Source organism: Egretta garzetta, unplaced genomic scaffold (genome assembly GCF_000687185.1).
Source record: "Egretta garzetta isolate BGI_Z169 unplaced genomic scaffold, ASM68718v1 scaffold471, whole genome shotgun sequence".
Taxonomy (NCBI): domain Eukaryota; kingdom Metazoa; phylum Chordata; class Aves; order Pelecaniformes; family Ardeidae; genus Egretta; species Egretta garzetta.
Window position 1 is genome coordinate 388,839 of NW_009258629.1, and position 14,385 is coordinate 403,223.

General features: G+C 39.2%; 1 protein-coding gene across 1 annotated transcript in view; it reads right to left on the bottom strand.

The window, feature by feature from the left end:
* ARL15 (ADP ribosylation factor like GTPase 15) overlaps positions 1-8,433 on the bottom strand; it is a 151,554-nt gene extending 143,121 nt beyond the window's left edge. Inside the window, exon 1 of the mRNA XM_035903719.1 lies at positions 8,359-8,433. Coding sequence (XP_035759612.1) covers positions 8,359-8,412 — 54 coding nt within the window. The 5' untranslated portion in view covers positions 8,413-8,433. The remainder of the gene's footprint in view (positions 1-8,358) is intronic.
* Positions 8,434-14,385: the final 5,952 nt, after the last annotated feature.

A 14,385-nucleotide genomic window follows, 5' to 3' on the forward strand; every position in this document is an offset into this window, starting at 1 on the left:
AATGGTATTCTTTGTAATATTATTCAAGAAATAGAGCAAATTACTAGCATCTTCCTTCCTCAGGAAAGAGCTTCCTATGCTACAGAATTTTAAAAGGGAAAATCCCTAACTCACACAAAACGAGCCTATACTTTCTCAATCCTGTGCCAGAATTCACAAAAAAAAATTCACAATCACAACATATTTTTATAATTATGTTATAGTTTCAACAATAAAAAGAGCAGAAGGCTAATATCAAAATTCAAACACCCAGACGTCAATCGCACAAGGCACCATGATTCGGAACCACAAGATCTTCTCTAGAACTTGCTGTGGAATATCAGTAAATTGTTGGCATTTTACACCTCAGTTTGCCCTGCTGAAAAAAAAAATTAGCTTGTGTCTCAGCAGAAAGTTTGAAAGTTGAGCCACTAGCTCCAAGATTTGGGAATACAAGCAAATAGAATAATAAAGCCATCATGAAGAAGAGTTCCACAGGCATTTCCAAATACATTCCGATTTTGCACTTACGAAGAGCTTTATTCATGTTCTCTATCTGAAGCTGATTTACCATTCACTAGATTATTATTAGAGGGTGATTGCTTATATAAGATTAATTCACATTACATTACAGACTCAGCAGAACACAAATCTAAAACCTTCGTTTCTTTTATTGTAGTTTTCTTGCTCATTATCCAGTAGTCCTAGAGCCTCACATTTTCACTGGCTCAGCATAGCTCATTCTACCGCAATATTTTATTTATATATATATTTTTATTTTTTTTTTCACCTTCTTGTTCATGGGGTATTTGGATTTAGAAGTCCCCTTTAAGACTCCCCCTTACTATTCTTGCCTGCAAGGCTCAGGTCCAGTATTTGGGGTTCTCACGCTACTGTAGCCTCTGCTTTTTAATCTGGTATGTCAAGGTGTGCGTTTCCACACCTGAGTCCTGTCAAAGTTACCTTCTTGTTCAAATTCAGGTGAGATGTTACAGTGAAAAGCATTTCAGAACCCTTGAAACCAAGAGTTACCTCCCCTCTAACAACCCACAATGTGACCCAACCTGTTCTTGTGAACCTCCCTCAGTAGATTAGTTTTCTTTCATACCCAATAAATTCAAGCAGAGAAAAAACAACACACAATTCTTATAAAGAGCAAGGCAAAAGCATGTGAAACACAAACCTTGATGTCAATAGTCAAAAGTCTTTGTCAAGTTTTACTCTACAGGCTCGTTCCACCTTCCCTTTGTCATTCTGGGATCTTTTGTCCATATAGATTCAACTTCGCCACAAGTGCCACATTGTTTTCCATGCGTAGATGAGCAGCCCATGTGGCACAGAACATGCATGGTTTTCACACACACTGCTGCATTTGATATGTTCCCTACCTGCCCGTAGCCTGCTTGTCACAGCGGAGACTATGCAAGGCATCGAACAGAGTATCAACCTCTGTTGGGCCTCTAGGTATGACACTATACAGCGGGGTTATTACTTAAAGAGTATATAATCCAGAGAAATGCGCTGGAGTGTCTTCCATGTAATCCAAGATAACAAGAAAATTAAGTAAGCAGATCTTCAAGAGAAAACTAACACAACACAGGCCTGGCTAAGAAACAAAACCTCCCATGCTTTAGAAATGCATGCAGTTTTAGAATCAGGGAACAAATAACCATCTTCTGTAAATTGAAGTGTATGTTGTCGGACTATACTGCAGCATGAACAGTGGTTAAAAAAGCCATTATTAATGGAATCTGAGGCAAAAAGATTTTAGCATGCAATTTACCTCAAAATGTGTCATCTGCACAAACATCTTTCCACCACCACCACTCACCCAACAAATAACAGAAGGTAAAACACTCTGTGCTAAAACTGGAGAAAATTAATAAAGCAGCACTAAGAAACAAGTCTGAGGTACAAGGAGAGTGAGTTGTACAGAACAAAAAGCATTATGTTTGTCAGTGACAAGAAGTCTGATCTAACAGAGAAGGCCAGGATGAAGTAGAACAACATCAGAGAGGTGAAGAAAACAAACGTGATGCTTAAGGAACCACTGAACAGGATGGGAGTGTAGAAAATAGATAAAATAATGAATAACTGAACTGTGGGATGAAAAAGAAGACAGTGACAAACATAAGAAGATTACGCTGAGGTAATTCCATTAGCAGCTGAACCAAAAAAAACTTAAACATGCAGAACCACGCCACACGGTTGTTCAGGAGTTCTGAGGAGGTGAGGAGTGAGTTACGCACATTTCCCAAGCCAGGTAACCAACACACTGCCGCAGAATGGTCAGAGATTAAGAGTACTTGGCTTCAACCCTCTGCTAGCTAGAACTGCCGCAAACGAAGCAGAGGAGCTGCAAGACTGCACAGAGGTGATTTCATTTGTAACACACACAGACAGACACAGACAGACACACACAGACACACGCACACACAGACACACACAGACACACACAGAGCAGTGCATCCAACTTTTAGCATAATCACAGGGCAATCTTTCACCACAACTTAGAATTGCCCAGCCAGACTGCAGGAATCCTTGTAAATTAACATGCTTTTTTTGCAAACCTCATGGTTATGCACAGCCCCAACCTCTGCACTACAGAATGTGAAAGAAAAAAATCCAGTTTCACTGAACGGCCCCCTCAATAATTCAAAAGATACAGCTAACTACTGGATTTGTATACTAGCCACTTAGGAATTCAACATGCCCCGCTGCTATCTTTCTGAGTCTACAGTCAGCTCAAATTTCAAGCAGGTGTTATTTTTCATAGGAGATTGTCAAGATTTTGAATACCTTTGCTTTGCAATGTACTCGCAACTTACATTTCAAATCTATATTATAAAAATAAAAATTAATTCTTTTAAATGAATAACAAAGAGGCTACTCTGCAAACTGTATGAAACAAGGATGCTCAGCAGAGGCCATCAGGAAAATTCCACGCTCACAGAATCACCCCCTGCATCACTTGAGCCTAAAGGAGTAGTTTATCTTTCATGCAGACCAGCCACTGAAGGCAAAACATGACATTTTGCCAGTACATTACACAACTTTCTTCTGGAAAGACAGCAGCATTGAAGATCAGGACTCTTGACTTCCAAAAGGGAAGATGCAAAACAGTGTTCATGTACAGGATAACTAACCACATAGCTTTGATAAATACAAACTGAATGGCAACTTGTCTGAATAGAAAAGATTTGAGGCTCTTGTAACGAGGATCTGGGCTTTTTTCCTAGTCCTCCCTGAAGTTAATGGTCTGTGGAACAACACTGCTGTTTTCTAGCGCAGGAAGGGGCCACGGACAGCAGAGACTAGTCCAAAGGAACACAACACGAGTTCATAATGCCCCTCCCTAGTTCAGGACAAAGCTCTGTTCCAGCCTGCAAGTTTGATATAAAGAGACATTTTATTCTGACAAAAATTAATAGGCTAATTTGGCACGCTATACCTTTCCCAGTGAATTAAATTACTAGTTGTCAGAGGTTGTCAAAGGGCTGTAAGTACAGTGTATGTCAGTTAATAGCTCAGGAAAGCAATGCTGTTGCAGCAGCAGCATGGGTTGGATCCAGCTGCTGAGCTCTTTGAGCAGGTAATGTGAGCTCTGGCCACAAGGAGAGGCTGCTCAGCAATTTGAGCACAGTTTACTTTAACCAATGATCTCTGTGGAGAGAAAGGGTAGAGAACTGTATTCTGATCCTCAGGCCTCACCCAGCCTTGATGATTTCCCACTTCACCTGTCTTTACTTTCCCCACTTGAGGAAAAAATCCCCAAAACAAACACCTCTTAATTCTTTCTTTATTCCAGAAAATAGAAGGGAAAGCCTCCTAGCTCATAGCATAGAAACCCACAGTATATCTGACATTCACATGCACAGAACAACACATGCATCAGAACATTCTGCCCCTCTTTCTCTTGTTTGGTAGCAATGCACACCACAACCAGCATGGATCAAGCAAGTTGACTACAGATGTGCAACAACAAAGTGGACGTACTCCCATCAAACACACGTCACTGCCAAGACTCTATTGACAGCAAGCGCCTTTTATTTCAGGCTGTAAATTGAAAACACTTATACCTTTCCTTTCCAGCAGTCTACCCACAGAATATCAACAGTGTCTGTGAATGGAATTGTCCACATTTCCCAAAGGGTAGCACATAAAAGGATTTTTTCCTGCTGCCCTTTTGTGCCTTTGTTTTGCTGCTCATGTCAAGGACATGACATGGGAAAGGGAGGAGTAGACAGGATATGCTATATGAGCTCTGTTATTACTTTAACTTTGCATTTTCCAATGGGAAACCACATCGGGGAGGGAAAGAATCTCACAGGAAGCTTTCCATACTGTAAGTCACAGGCTGGGTCCTGAACCTTTCCAAACATGCTCCCATGATCACCTCCTATTCCATAAGTGCCCTTAGTTACCACCTTGGTTGGTTTCTCTTAAGAGTTTCCCTTCCACCACTTCATGAAAAAACGTTGTTTCTGTTTTGTTCTAACAACAGATTCCTTAGCACACCAGCTGTTTCCAGTCAAACCATTTCAAGGCATGAATTTATCATTATAAACAAAGACAAATGTAAGTTAATCCAAAGTAAACCAGAGAACTAAAAGCACATTTTCATCATTTACTCTACTTACCATATATACACTATAGTAAGCGCAACTGTATAAAAGCATCGTTTATTTCCACATCTCACTGCGCAAATCCAAGCCAGGAAGCTACCAATACCAAAATATCCATTACTCATCATTTTCAGGAAGAAGATGCCAACACTGATGCAAAGCTGCTAGAGCACATCATTTTTGCCATACCCAACATCCGAGAAGCAGAAAGCTCTACAGGGGGTTTTCTGTTATCCTTATTGTTTTGTTTTTAAATGAGTGTTCTCTAATTGTTTATCTATTGATGCAATATTCTGCAATCAAGGAAAATTGTTACCTTCTAATTTCCTGAGAAGGGACAGTGTTCTTTTCCAGTATTTTTCTTTCTAATGCATACCTGCAAAGGACCATGCTTCCACTAAGTCTCTTTCGTTTTTCTGCATGGTTCTCACCACTGCAAAGGCTTCTGTCCTTGTTTTGCTACCCAAAACAACAAGTGGTAGGAAAATTATTTTTTGCTTATTCCTAGAGTCACATTTAGGGGGTAAAGACAGAAAAGAATACCTTACAAACCCTGTTCAAAAAAACTTACTATTATATGCAAACAGTAGAGAAGAAAAATAGTCTCAAGGCCTAGTACAGAGTATCAGAGAACCTTCCAGAGAAGACATGTGGACACACAGTCATGCACACTGTTTCTAGGTGGAGTCCTAAGTATCTATAAAGGTGGCAAATAAAAACTGCCTCACAAGACAATGAGTTTTGGATTATTTTTCCACTGAAGTTCATGTAGGTTGAACTCTCCATCATTATTTTAGTAGGATTTTTACCTGGTTAAGAAAATTAAATCAGAAACAGAAAGGAAGTTAATGATAACATAATGATAAGCTTTGCTACAAGCTGTCATATGCTTACAATCTCCACAGTCATGCAGATTCAAGAAGTAATTTATCTGCCTGTTCCCACACTTCCAACTGACACATCTGACTCAGACACTAGTATGGTGGGAGAAGCAGAAACGTGCATCTGAACAGACCGGCACTTCTGGCAGAAGGTACTAGTTGTGTAAAGCACACAAAGGAAATGGAGGTTTATTTTGGTTGGTTAATTGTTTTTTTAAATCCTCAAACTCTTAATTTACGTTTATGATAATGTTTTCATTTTATGATACACATTTTTCAGGTTCAGATCCTTACAAAGACCTATACAGTTTTTATACTAACCACCTCTGCTTTTCTACTCCCCCCTTCAAGGGTATACACTTCTAAGTAATCTCATCTGGTTTAATCCCCCCAAACGGGCATCACATCTCTTTCTGCACTCTTGCAAAGATCTAGGTTCTTCCTAGCTCAAGACAGTGAAGCTTTATCCTCTTAGTCATGGTAGCTGAAGGCACCACAGGCTCTTTTGCCATGGATAACTATATAAACCTTTCCTCCATCTCATAATCTGTCCAGGCCTGAAAAACAGGAAGCCCATTTAATGGACTAGCACAGCTGAAGTAATGGGTGCTCAAGAGTGTTAGTGATAAGCAGCTTGGTAACAGACTAACAATCGAGATGTCCATAGCCCAAAGGACTAAGAGCCTTTGCAAGATACTTGCAGCACTGTACAACAAGGATGTGCAGAACAGGAAGTGTCCAAGTAATACAGTACAAACTGAACACATGGTGATGGTAAGGACTGGCATTTGAGAGACTGCTTAGCTTCTGGATAAAAATCAATCGTCAAAGAAAAAAAATCTATTAAATCTGCAAAACAGCATGCAATACAGAGCACATGATACAAGATAGAAGGAATTCTTTAAATGGGAAATACAAATTGGAGTTTTTCTTGACATCAGCAGAGAGCACCATACTGGCTAGCTGCCAGACTGCTCACGTACCCAAGCAGCAATTCCAGTGACCGAGTCACACGACTGAGCAGGGCGGAGAACGGAGGGAGGCACTATCATGCTGCATTTCCACACAGCGCTCACTTCAGCAGGCCTCTCCCTTTACTCTGACACCACTGCTGTCCAGTCAGATCACCTGAAACGCACCTTTCCAATGACAGGCATTTTGTTATAAGCAAGTACTCTCAAAACCTAGCAGTTTCCTAAAGGAACTATTTTAGCCTTCAAATGCATGTCCTCCCTCTACACTGTGGCCACAACAGTGCATCTCTGGATGCTCTAAAGCCTACTCACCATCCTCCTCACTTTCCTCCCTGAAGTACCAGCAGCCAATGAAATCAGTTCCTCTCAGCATTTTCATAAATGAAGCTAAATCTTTACAGTTTGTAATTTAAAATATTTGATGAAATTAAATATTATGCTGCCCAAAAGGTCACAATGAGATGTCAATTATCCAACTATCACTATAACCGCTGCTACCACAACTTAGCATTGCACTGCCGTATACACACCACACTTAGCTATTTTAAACTGAAACAGAACCAATTATTGTCAGAGGGTGTGTTTTGCTATACATTATACCTGCCTATATCTGATTCTGCAATACACACACACTTATGCTTGGACACACTCTCAAAATTAATTTGGACAGATTACTATAGCCTTCTAAAGGGCAGGCAGATGGTTTGCATACCTTGCAGCCATTAAAACCTCATATTGTAACCTTCTCTGATCCTTCAAGATAAGCATACTCTTATAACATAGGAATTTGGAGAGAGAAAGTCTTCCTAAGGAACTTAAATACCACTGGGAAATATGCCTTTGACTTTGCAAGTAGCAGTTTCCTCCAGGAGGGTTTTGTCCATATTGCCCAAATCTGGTTTTTTCTACTATTTAGAAAATAGTCTTTTAGATGGTGAAAACAGAATGCAGGCAAATGTCATGGGAAAAAAAAAACTCAAGCAGATATTAAACCCTAACTGGAACCAAATTCTAACAATAAAAGCAAATGTTAAGCTATGCAATTCTGTCCTGAGGTAGGACTTACTGGTGGTACATAGTCCTCAGCACAGTTGTGCAAGTCACCTACACTTCTGACTGTACAGCCTAATAAAATGGGAAGTGGTATGCATCAGGCTTCTTCCTGAAAAGTAGTAACAGTAGGAGCAGCACCCCCACTCCAAAAGCTCCAGGATTTGAAGTATGATTTGTGCAACAGCGTCTTACACATTGTGTATAAGCAGATATAATGCATATAAGCTTACACAAGGAATTTCTACGAAACACCCCATTCATCTAACTCTTCCCTCCATAACTGAAACAACTGGGAGCAGCAAAAAAACCCCAAAAAACCCCACAACTTAGCATATATGGGACATATGTTTGAAGTAAACCTGGTATTTCTTTTATATAACTTAATTAAGGTTTGGGAAGTTTAACTTAACAGCATTTGGAAAATATTAAGGCACACCAAACAAAGCTTACAACAATATGTGCATTTAGCTAACATGTTTTAATATATGACATTACTCAAACTTCATGGATATTTAAAAGCAAATGTATACAAATCCTTTAGCAATAACATTAGGCCAGAATTCTCAGCAACTCATGCACATGAATTCCAAATTTGCTTACACCTTAAGCAGTTGGCCGTATTTTTCTTTACCTTTTTAATTGAAGTGGAGAACATTTTTTCTGTCCTGGTATTAGTAAATCTTTGACAAGATAACACCATGCTGTAGTCAGTTTATGTAAAATAATATGACAAATAGCTTTTGCTAACTGCATTACTTAATCCTGATCCCAAAAAACTAAGTAACTTCTTTGCACTCAAATGGCATTACAACTAACAAAAATTAGTTAGTTAGAACATTGCCTTACCGTGTAAATGCCAATTCTACAAACAGCAAATGAGAGCTGGATACATTCAGACATAGTCTAAAGAAATTAAAATAAAGACATTACCAAGAATGCTATTTCTTAAGAATTAGTTTTCTTCCCATCTCTCCCCTCTCCCCGGAAAGAAACACCTGATGGTACATTAATTTACGTTTCTCCTGTAAGGCTATATTAAACAAGCTGAGAAATGACTACCTTTCATACAGAAGCAGCTGCCAACACCATTGCACTTAGTAATTCAGTATTTCACTATAGGCCTGAAACTACCTAATGTTCCCCAAAATGCCTGTATGTACACAACATTAACATTTTGTAGGCAAGCTTTCAGTCCCATTTTTATCTACTCTGGTTTAAAAACAACCTGCAAGAGGCATTTTAATAGAGTAATGTGCTTTTTGGCTTCTTAGTGGACTGTAAAGAACTTTCATGTTAAAATATTATAGTTCTTCTCTCCCTGTATCATCATTCAGATTATCTTTCTATACCAAACCAATGCATACAACTTCACATTCCCATATTTCTGAAGTCATAATCCTTTAGTTCTCTGAGATGTTTGTGTTCAGAACAGAACTCTCGACTGTCTTGAATATTTTATTTAATCTGCTCTTACAGCTGTGAATATCATATTAAAAGTTTTTACCCTCAACTCGCTCAACTTCCAATCTGTTGTGATGCCACAATTCTACGTCTTCTGAAGTCACCCAGTGAGGCTGAGGATGGACTATGAATTTCTGATGAAACAGATGAAAAACACCTTCTTTAAATAGCATAAAGAAGCCAGAATATAAATGCAACTCCCCACCACCAATATAAAATCTGTTGTAGGTTTACCAATTTTTATTAATGGTCTGGTACAATAAATCAGACTTACAATGATTTATTCAAAAGAATAATTGAGAAATCACTTTAAAAAAGGTATTTGAGAATTCACTGTAGGCAAAAATTAAACCCATCAAGTGGAACATTTTTACTATATGTTTAACAACTTCCACACATCATCTGCATGTATTATAAGAGGTTGAAGATGAAGTGCTGGATGCTAAAGACTTCAAACAGCATCAGTGAAAACTTTTTTTTTGTTTTACCTTTGCTTTCTTCCCCCCCCCGCCAAAAGCCCTGCAATTCAATTACCCATTTTATTAAACTGATTTAAAAAAATATAAAAGCAGCTCTTATAAATTATGAATAATAAAAAATGTGTAGCAACTATTTTTTTGCTGTAACTGTTAAATTTAAATTTTAAACAAACAATATTTCACTGAACTGTATGAAAGTAAAAAAGCACAGCAGAAAAACCTGAAGAGAAACCTCAAGAGTATGGTTGATTTTTCTTTTCTTACTGAAAGCAATCTAGAATATTATTGCTGACAAGGTAATGCTGCTTCAAAGCACCATTTAAATCACCAGGGTATTTTTTCTTTTTTCTTTTTCAGCTTTCAGAACAAACATTCAGTTCTAACTTGTGCTCTAAGCTTCCCCCAGAAAAAAAGTCACAGAAAAATAGCAATAGAAATCCTATGTTACACAAAGTGGTGCAGTGGGGTTATAAACCATACCCATACCCGTCCTGACAGTGTTTGCAGACCTTGTTCCAAAGGTTCCAGGGATGGATGACTTCCCAAGCAATCTAGTCCAGTGCTTACCCTCCCTATTACCTTCCCTACTAGAAAGTTTCCTAATGTTTAACCTGAGTCTGCTGCAATTTAAGCCCATACTTAACATAGGGTGATACATACCATGTTTTATATTTTCAGTATTGTGACAGATTCTTTGTTGATGGTAGACCCAACTTCATATAGAAAGTAAAAGATTATCTCAGGTTGCAAGGGAAGTAAACATGCAGCAGCAGCAAACCACTACAGTTTCTCAATGTATATAGTTTCCTTTTATTCTGGACAACCACAGCATTATAAATTGTTTTCCTTTTTAAATTTTTGTTCAGTACTTGCAGGCTATACATTCATGGGAGAACTTAGCTGCAGTTCAAATTCCCCAGAGAGCACCTGTGGACCCTTGCTTCAGCCTTAGGCATCTGTGTTACCTTACTCATCTGTCGCTGAGTTTGCTACTGTTCATGTTTTAAAATTAAAAAGCTATTACAAGGCATGAATCCTAAACTTATCTCCCCTTCCTACTGTCACATACAGTACCAGTGAACGTTTCCCCTATGCGTTTGCCAATGAAATATGAAGCTAATTCCTTTTCAACCCTCCAAGATAATGCTTATGTCTATGGTGTTAAAAAGCTCATTAATTCCAATGCTGTTATAAGCTTCTCTCTTATATATACAGTAGTGTGGCCAGCAGGAGTAGGGGAGTGATCGTCCCCCTGTGCTCAGCACTGGTGAGGCTGCACCTCGAATGCTGTGTTCAGTTTTGGGCCCCTCATTTCAAGGACATTGAGGGGCTGGAGCAAGTCCAGAGAAGGGCAAAGAAGCTGGTGAGCGGTCTGGAGCACAGGTCCTTCTGAGGAGCGGCTGAGGGAACTGGGGTTGTTTAGCCTGGAGAAGAGGAGGCTGAGGGGAGACCTTATCACTCGCTACAACTGCCTGACAGAAGGCTGCAGTGAGGTGGGTCTTGGTCTCTTCTCCCAAGTAACAAGTGACAGGATGAGAGGAAATGGCCTCAAGTTGTGCCAGGGGAGGTTTAGATTGGACATGAGGAGAAATTTCTTCAACCAAAAGGGTTGTCAAGCATTGGAACGGGCTGCACAGGGAAGTGATTGGGTCCCCATCCCTGGGGCTATTACATGGTGCTTAAGGACATGTTTTAGTGGTGGACCTGGCGGTGTTAGGTTAATGGTTGGACTGGATGACCTGAAAGAGCTTTTCCAACCTAAACGATTCTACAATTCTGTACTCATCCCTCCCACCCCCAAAAAATTTACATTCCTCCCAATATTATTTCAATTGAATCGCTGAAAAAGCATCATGAAATTTTTTAAGTAATTAGTTGTTCAGTGATACTACACTACAGACTATCACTCTGATAGCTGAATTACAATATATGTGATAATATGTTGCTACAATGGAGAATTTATTCTTGATACTTGTAACCTTTCATTACTTTGGTTTTGCAACTCATTTTGCACCATACAATTAGGCAACAAAACAATTATTGGAGAATTTGCATTTAATTTACTTACAGTTTATTGTTGCTTTCTGAAAGGATTTTACATGGTAAGCATGAAAATAAAAGAAAAAAATAATGTAAAAATATACCTACAAATATTACAAAAGAAAGACACCTTGTTTGATAGAATTCTACAGAGACTTATTCTTAACAGAAGTCACTTAACATGTCTGAAGTGAGAAACAGAGTTGTCGGGTCAAATATGTCAAACAATGTAAGCACGCATCTCTGTCAATATGCACCCTACTGGTTAGGCAAAGGGTCATCTCACAAGCATTAAATAAGTTCTCCAGTTGGAAACTAAACTAATGGCTAACATACATATTTGACCAAAACTCTGTTATTTTAATCATATGTTGTAAAAACTTGACTGTTCATAACAACTTAGAACGATGTCTGCCTTGCAGACTGTGCAACCTTTCATTGACAAGAAGCATTTGTCCTGTCCATTTTTTCAAGCATTCCGCTGTGAGTACAAATACCAGTACAAAATAAGTTCAGTATATGGTGTTTAAAACAAAAAACCCTCATACGGCTCTGATAGAGGCACACATTACTCTGCAACCGCACAAATTCATTAATATCTGTATCTTCAGCGAACACTAAATGGAATTCCTACCCATAGTATTTACAAGAGCAAATTTTAGAGATTAATAGAGCATGTTCTGCAACTGATCACTTAAAGTTGAAATCACAGAGTCTCAATAATTTTGGCAAAAGAGGGGCGGGGAGTGGGGGAGGGAGGGATCCTAACCAGCTTCTCGGAAAAGACACAAAAGGCTAGACACATGCCAGAACTGCAGGAGCCGGAATCCTCAATTCTGCCAGCTGACACAAATACTCACCTTGACCTCAGCTTGCTTTGCCATAAGCCTAAATAAATTACAGCACCAAGTACAGTTCCAAGACCACAAAACCAGAAAGCAATATAAGAAAAGGAAGCTGTTGGTTTTTTTCTGGTGACATTTTCTGTAGTACAGTAAAGATTAAGATGCACTCCTGCTTGTTTATAAAGAAGTGTTCCACACCAGTAATTGCTTGGAATTACTGGACCTTCCAGGCAAAAAGCTTTTCCGCCTCCATCTGCATCTCTTTCAGAGCATAAGAAATGTGAAAATTAGCAATACAAGCGTAAACAATATGCAGTTTTTAAGGTACCTATATGCGTGGAGCCTGAAAGAAATTCTCAGTGCTTATGTGTTTTAAAGAACACGTAGGTACCCAGAAGCACACACAACTACGCTACAGTACAAGTGGCAGGAACTTTGACCACAGCGGCTGTTTGCTAACCTTGTGTACTGAACTCCAAGTAGTAACTCCAAGGCTCCTCTTTCCGCACAAGATGTCACAGCCCTCTAGCACATTCCATTAATAACATTTCTAATTTAAACTCTCAAAATTCTTTTTCAATACAGTTCTCAGAGATAAAAGACACACAAAATATTTTCAGATTCTCCTTTAATGCTGAATAATTAGGTTTTTAAAATACCTACCTTCTTGTACATAGTCATTAGAAAAAATAAACCTGAGTTTAGAGACTAGAAGAAACCTGATGCTGATGGAAAGGCAATGACCCTATATGTGAACAGGAATTAGGATTGGATCCAAAAACTCTCTTGTCATCACAAAAAGTGATCAAGTGGATGCACCAGAGAACACGGCTCTCCCCTCTTTTAGGCAATGCTCTCACTAGAACAGTTTTCCATGACTGTTTCCAGGACTGCAATGGTTCAGACAGTGAAAGATGCAGATTAGCCAACACAAAATTAATAGTTGCAAGAACAACATAGACATTTCTCAAGAATTCTGGACCTTTTCCCCAGTCTTGCTGAAGCCTGGAATTATGCAAGTTTCTAGGCAAGAATAAAGTACTGAGAGAAGAGATCATTCACGGTAGAGCACCTCATCACTCTCCACTAGACAGGCTGTCAGTTCAGTTTCAGGTTCACTCAGTGTTGTGGGCCTTACATACAGTCATAAATTGGTTAGGATACAAATGTTGGAAGGCCTAGAGCCTCTGCTCATATGTCAAGGGAGTACCTCCAAGCAGAAGGAACCCTTTAGCTACATTTCCCTGGAGCAGATTAAGAATCTTCATAAATCCCTCTGAATTAAAAAGTCTCACCTCCTGTGCAGTCTATGCAATTTTGCTTACACTGGGGAGCGCTTCTGGACACCATCCAGAATATCTCCATTTTCTAGCTGCAGCTTCCTGCTCTGGAACTAGATCCATCTGTCCCCTCAATGAGGAGGGATGGAGGTGTTTAGCACATAGCATAAGCACCAGGACATACAGGGAATTGTATCTCACGGACACATCCTCAGGTTCCAGCAGTCACAGCTCCAGGGGTCTCCATAAGCCTACCAGCACACCTGAACATCATGTTTAATACCCCCCCAATGCACTTGTCTTCCAAGAAACTGTACAAATTCATAGCCTGCTCATTTTGGCCTCCCTAATGCTACTGCACAAGTGAGACCCGGAACTCAACTATACTTATGGGAAAAAGCAGTTCCTGGATTATAACTGTCGTCAAGTTCTTCTATTGGGAGAAATTACTTATTGCCTATTTACCCTCTATGTATGTTTTCAAAAACACGTCCCCACACCATTCAGGTGTCTCTTCTTCAGACTGAAGGGTTGTAGCTATTTAATCTCTCTTTGTATGGAAGCAATTGTTTTCTTTCAATTACCGTGTCTTCCTTCTCTGTATCTTCTTTGGTCTTTCCAATACTTTTTCTGAGATGATGCAACCAGAAATGCAGCATTTAACAGCAGACCTTGCATTTAAGCAGTGTAAAAATGAGATTTTTCCTTCCTAATACTCTAAACTTGTTGACAGATGTCTGGGTTGAGATGACATTTTTAAGAAGGATC